The 6,600-nt window shown below is 36.7% G+C and overlaps 2 protein-coding genes across 2 annotated transcripts; both read left to right on the top strand.

The window, feature by feature from the left end:
• LOC127665954 (keratin-associated protein 20-2-like) lies at window positions 1-165 on the top strand. Its single transcript, XM_052158588.1, has one exon. The coding sequence runs from the start codon at window positions 1-3 to the stop codon at window positions 163-165; it is 165 nt and encodes a 54-aa protein (XP_052014548.1).
• A 4,850-nt stretch (window positions 166-5,015) lies between these two features.
• On the top strand, window positions 5,016-5,186 carry LOC127665948 (keratin-associated protein 20-2-like). The gene has a single exon (XM_052158581.1). It carries the CDS (start codon window positions 5,016-5,018, stop codon window positions 5,184-5,186), a length of 171 nt encoding a protein of 56 aa, XP_052014541.1.
• The last annotated feature ends 1,414 nt before the right edge of the window (window positions 5,187-6,600 follow it).

Genomic DNA, 6,600 nt, shown 5'->3' with positions numbered 1-6,600 from the left:
ATGTGTTACTACGGCAGCTACTATGGAGGCCTGGGCTATGGCTATGGTGGCCTAGGCTATGGCTATGGCTGTGGCTATGGCTCTGGCTGTGGCTATGGTGGCTATGGTTATGGTTGTTGCCGCCCACTCTGCTGTAGAAGATACTGGTCCTGTGGCTTCTACTGAGGACATTCAGCAACTGCTCACTACCACTTTCTTCACTTCAGCTGTCTCTAAATATCTTCATCAATTTTAAATCTCTGAGGAATAATATGTGACACATAGAATGTCCACCCTCTTCTTCCTCTCTAATTTGATTTTATAAATGTTTACAGCAAAGTTCTTCATTCTCATTATAATGCCTTTCAAATGTGTTTTGCTTGTGTTTGTTCCCATATGTATGTTCTTTAAATAAATTTTAAAATGATTTATTCTCCTTGTTTTACTAAATGTGAGATGTGCATTTTGGAATTTGTGTGTTTGACTGTAGATGTATGGTTTTTGTGGGCAAATGTGATAGTATTAAAGAGACAAGGCATGAGAGCAAGAGGGAGAAGAGAAAAAAATTTTCTTTTTAAACTTTCTTCTATTGGTAGAAAATTTTAATGTCTTCATATTTCTGCTATTACTATGTCACAATGAATTTGTAAGGGAAGATGATCCTGTAGGAAGACCAGCATTCTCAACTAACCTGGACCCCTGAGATCTCACAGACACTGGGCCACCAACTAGGCAGCATTCACCAGCTGATATGAGGCCAACAACTCATACACAGTAGAAGACTCCTGGCTCTATACTCAGTCAGAGAAGATGCACTTAACCATCAAGAGACTGGAGGTCCCAGGGAGTAGGAAGTTCTGATGGGGTGGGACATGGAGAGGTGGGGACATGGTTGTGGAGACAGGTGGAGGAGGTATAGAAGGCAGAACAGTTTGACGGTGCTCCTGGAGGAGGAAAAATCTGGACAGTAAAAAAATTTTTTTTAATTTAAAAATAGGATATTTCTCTGAAATCACATTCTTTTGTTTTTAACTTATATTGGGAGAACTAACACAAATAGGTTCTCTAAGTATGTCTCAATCTCTTCAGAAACTTCTATAATGAGTGTCACCATACACAACCTCACCCAGCACAAGCTTTCTTTCCTTCATGTGTTCTCTAACAGTCATTTCTCTCCAATAACCTTTTTATTAATAACTATATGGAACATGACATTGTGACTTTGAATTAAATTTTTGAAAGTTTTTAGTTATCTGTAGGTTTTCTTTAAGAATATATTTATGAAGATTCTCTAACTATTTTGACATCAATTAATTTTCTTTGTGTTGGTTATTTTTAGGTATTTCATATGGATTTTTGACTTCTATTTCTTTGTAGAAAAATTAGTGTGTGTATTGTAGAACCTATTAGATGGGAACATTTAGACTTTTCTATTTTCTTTCTGATACTTGAGCTTTTCAATTCATACATTTATGAAAATAAGCAAAGAAACTTCTAATGTGTATTCTTTTTTCTTATTAGTTCTTAGAAAATCCCAGACAATGTAGTTGAATAAATTTCATAAGTTTTTCCCTTCTCTTCTCAGATTCACCTACTTTATTCCAAACATACTTTATGCTCTCTTTATTTTTCTTTAAACTCTTCAAGTCCAATTAAGATACCGATATACTCTAGGATGGGTACATATCACCTGACACTTAGTTCTCATACCCAGGTCCACACCCCTAAACAAACTGACTCTACACATTCTAACAGCTATCAAATGGCAACAGCCACATATCTAAAAGTAGGAAGGTGGTCCCACCTGCTGATATCATGTTGGGATTTTTCTGCCTTGAGCTTGTACAGTACATGTCTTGTGTATTCTTCCTTTTCCAGAATCTATGGGTCCATAAGAGCAGCCCCCTGCTGTTTCTTTCTACAAAGAAAACAGTTTCTTTGTAGTGATCTGTTGTTTCTTCAAGTAATGCTGAGAATAACCAGTCTTTTTCTGTACATTGTGTCTAGTTTGAGATCTCTGCAATACTTACAATAAACTCCAAAAAGGCATGTCTCTGTTCAAAGATGAGAGGTTCTCTAAACTAAGAGCATTAAAATTTCCTTAAAAGTTTTTTCTAGAGCTACAACCATCCAATGGAACAAAGATAGACTTTTCAAGGAATGGTGCTGGTTCAACTGGAGGTCTGCATGCAAAAGAATGCAAATTGATCCATTCTTATCTCCTTGTATTAAGCTCAAGTCCAAGTGGATCAAAAACCTCCACATAAAACCAGACACACTGAAACTAATAGGAAAGACACTATAGAAGAGCCTTAAGGACAAGGGCACAGGGAACAATTTGCTGAACAGAACACCAATAGCTCATACTCTAAGATCAAGAATTGACAAGGTGGACCTCATGAAATAACAAAGTTTCTGAAAGGCAAAGGATATTTTCAAAAGGCAAAATGGCAATCAACAAATTGGGAAAAAATCTTTACCAACACTATATCTGACAGAGGGCTTGTATACAAGGTATGCAAAGAGCTCAAGAAGGTAGACTCCAGAGAGCCAAATATCCCCCTTTAAAAATGGGGTACACAGGTAAACAAAGAATTTTCACCTAAGGAATATCGAATGGCTGAGAAGCACCTGAAGAAATGTTCAACATCCTTAGTCATCAGGAAAATGCAAATCAAAACAACCCTGAGATTTCACCTCACACCAGTCAGAATGGCTAAGATCAAGAACTCAGGAGAAAACAGGTGCTGGCGAGGGTGTGGAGAAAGAGGAATATTCCTACAATGCTGGTGGGGTTGCAAGCTGGTACTATCACTCTGGAAATCAGTCTGGCAGTTCCTCAGAAAACTGGCAATGATACTTCCAGAGGATCTGGCTATACCACTCCTGGGCATATACCCAGAGGATTCCCCAGCATGTAATAAGGATACATGCTCCACTATGTTCATAGAAGCCCTATTTATAATAGCCAGAAGCTGGAAAGAACCCAGATGTCCCTCAGTGGAGGAATGGATACAGAAAATGTGGTATATATACACAATGGAATACTATTCAGCCATTAGAAACAAGGAATTCATGAAATTCTTCAACAAATGGATGGAACTGGAGAACATCATCCTATGTGAGGTAACCCAGTCTCAAAAGAACATTCATTGTATGCACTCACTGATAAAAGGATATTAGCCTAGAAGCTTGAAATACCTGAGACACAATTTACATATGAAATGATGCCCAAGAAGAAGGAAGGAGTGGCCCCTGGTCCTGGAAGGGCTCAGTGCAGCAATGCAGGGAAATACCAGGACAGGGAAGTGGGAAGGGGTAGATTGGGGGAGAGGGGGAGCTAATAGGGCTTAGGGGACTTTCAGGGAGGGGGTATCCAGGAAAGGGAAAATCACTTGAAATGAAAATAAAGAATATATGTAATAAAAAAAAAGTTTTTTTTCTAAAACCTGGTCTATTTATCAGAATACTAGTAGTAGAATTACCCTTAAAGATAATTTGCAAATTTTAGTCCAAATTATGGCAACCATGTTGGATTGTATCTCTCTTGCAAACTTAAATTCAATCAGAAAGGGGTAGATTACTCCTAAGCTGCTCATGTTCCTATTATAGCTCTGCACATGTATTAACACTTCAGTCATCTCTTTAGCTCATAGAGTTCACAGGTTTCTAAAAAGGATCATTCATTTTATCTTCCATTAATGTGCATACTACCATTCAGCACATGAAAGTTACACAGTGGGTGTGAGACCTTGATGTCAGGAAAGGCTTGAATTATTCCATGTTCCCTGACTCAGTTGAGTCTTCAACAGTGTTTGGTAGTCATGTACTAGAGTACACAACAGCATTGGCAACACCCTGTAATATTTAGAGGTCTCTTGGCTAAAAAGATGAGTGGAGTGTTAATATGTGTGCCCAGCTGTTTATGTAGACACCTATGTATTATGTATGTGTGTTTGCATTTTGTGTCATATATGTATGTTGTGTAAGCATAAATATACATCAAAGATGATGGATGTGTGTAAATGCCCAATGAACATGTTGTGTCATGTAACGTTTTCTGTGAATCAATTTGGTTCCTACTAGATTGGCTATCTCATGAACATGGAGGCAGACTGACAATCATTAAGTTATTGTACTCCTCTTGTATCTAAGTCAAATAACATTGGAGTGTAAGAATATGAATATACGCACACTACCTAATAGTTTCTTAGAATTTTTAATGAATTCTCATACTTGCACAAGTACTCATCAACTTCACCGTTAAACTCATAAAGTTATATGTGTAACATTTTCTGCATAGCTAAATTTAACGCGATGTAAAGAAAGTGCATAAATACTTGACTTGGTTTGTCCACTCAGCCATAATGCCATTCAGAGTCTCACCTACAAGACTTCACATAGTCTTTCACAGGGAAACACATAGACTGTATGCATATAAAGGGTCTTATATTTTCTACCGATTTTAAAAGAAAGATGTAATGCAGAAAGTGCTTAGGAACAAGCACAAACATATTACTATAAGATGCCAATTATATCAAGGAACAAATAGCATAACCAATAATTAGTTTGGTGTTCATGAGAAAGACCTAAGAAGCATAATACTCAAGATTCATTGAAAATAACAAAAAAGAGGACAAAAATGTCTGTATTTCACAGAAGTAATCAAAACACAACATATGTATATGGGGAAAAAACTATGCAATAATTTATATCATCTGACAAAAGTATGTGAGATTTAGTCAATAAAATATGTGAAAATGACCTGGAGACCTGGAAATTGTATCAGATCCATTATTTTGACCCTGAGATCCTGAGGAAGGAGCACAAATATCTCAGCTATGCAGCTTTGTCTGTCCAGTAAATCACAACACTCATGATGTTTTCTGTAGCACAGTGCAGAGACCTGTGACACTATAATACCTGTGGTTTTCCCAACAACAACCTGGGTGTAAAAAAGGCCCTTGGGCGATGATGACATCCAGACTCAAGGAATCTATTGCCTGTCTTCCTCTCAACACTCCACTCCTGACACCATGTGTTTCTATGGCAGCTACTATGGAGGCCTGGGCTATGGCTATGGTGGCCTAGGCTATGGCTATGGCTATGGCTGTGGTTATGGCTGTGGCTGTGGCTATGGTAGCTATGGTTATGGCTGCTGCCGCCCACTGTGCTGTAGAAGATACTGGTCCTGTGGCTTCTATTGAGGACATTCAGCAGCTGCTCAATCTGTCTTTCTTCACTTCAGATGTTCTTACATACCTTCATACACTCCAACTTTAACTTAATAATCTCTGAGGAATAAGACATGAAATACAACATGCTCACACATTTCCCCTTCTTTAATTTGGTTGCATGAAGTTTTGCTCCAAAGCTCTTTATTATTGTAATAATGACTTGCAAAATATGATCTACTTGCATTTAAAGAATATATAATATGCTTTAAAATAAAGTGTTTCCTTTTATATACTTTTCTTATTGTTTTACTAAATGTGAGATGGATGTTTTGTGACTTTATATATGTTTGGGTACAAATGCATGCTTCTGAACAAATGTGACTGGTAAAGGGATAAGGATTGAGAGCAAGATGGTAGAGAGAAAGAAACATCTGTTTAAATTTCTTCTATTAGTAGACAATTTTATAATCTTCATAATCTTTTTGACTACAACTAAATTTGCGGAAATAATACAAGTTAGTTCTCTAAATATCTTGCAGACTCTCCATTACCTCCTATGCTGCATGTGTTCTCTAACACCAAATTTCCTTCTAATATCCATTTTATTAAAAAATATATGGAACAGTATCAATGACTTACAATTTTGGAAATTCATCATTGGTCTTCTGTAGATTTTCTTTAGGATAATATTTATGATGATTCTCTAATCATTTTATTGTCAGTTAATATTTATGCTATTTATTTGAAGATATTTCCATAAACTTTGGTTTTTGACTTCCTATTTATATAAAATACTGTGTGTTTTGTCCTCTATGCAGAACATTTTGGATGCATACCATCATGCTTTCTTATTTTCTGTATTTTGTGTGAGCTTTTGAATTCACATCCAATTAATTATGATGATATACAAAAGAAATTTGTAAGCCAGGCAGTGGTGGCACATGCCTGCAATCCCAGAATTTGGAAGGCAAAGGCAGACAGATTTCTGAGTTTGGGGCCAGCCTGGTCTTCAGAGTTAGTTCCAGGACAACCAGGGCTATAAAAAAAAAAAAAACCCTGTCTCAAAAAAACACACAAAAAAAAAAAAAAAAGAAAGAAAGAAAAGAAAAGAAAACTCATACTAGAAATTATTTTTCTTGCTAGTTATTAGAGAATATTTCAATATATTTAAATAAAATTCATGTATTTTACCTTCTTTTCTCAGACTCACCCACCACCATGTCAAATGCCCTTTATGTCCGTTTTTTTTTTCCTGAAAATCATAACAGTCAATCTACAATGCCTATATTCTTTGCAGTGATTTGTGATCATCTGAAAGTATAGCTGACCTATCCATAGCTAATCCCCTAAAGAAGCCTCTCTACACATCTAAATAGCCATCAAATGGCAATGGCTACTTAGCTAAAAGTAGGAATGCGGGCCCATCTCTGGACACCACGCTGGA

This window comes from Apodemus sylvaticus, chromosome 15 (genome assembly GCF_947179515.1).
Source record: "Apodemus sylvaticus chromosome 15, mApoSyl1.1, whole genome shotgun sequence".
Classification (NCBI taxonomy): domain Eukaryota; kingdom Metazoa; phylum Chordata; class Mammalia; order Rodentia; family Muridae; genus Apodemus; species Apodemus sylvaticus.
Note: the sequence above shows the minus strand (reverse complement) of the source record. Positions and strands in the feature narration are given on the sequence as shown.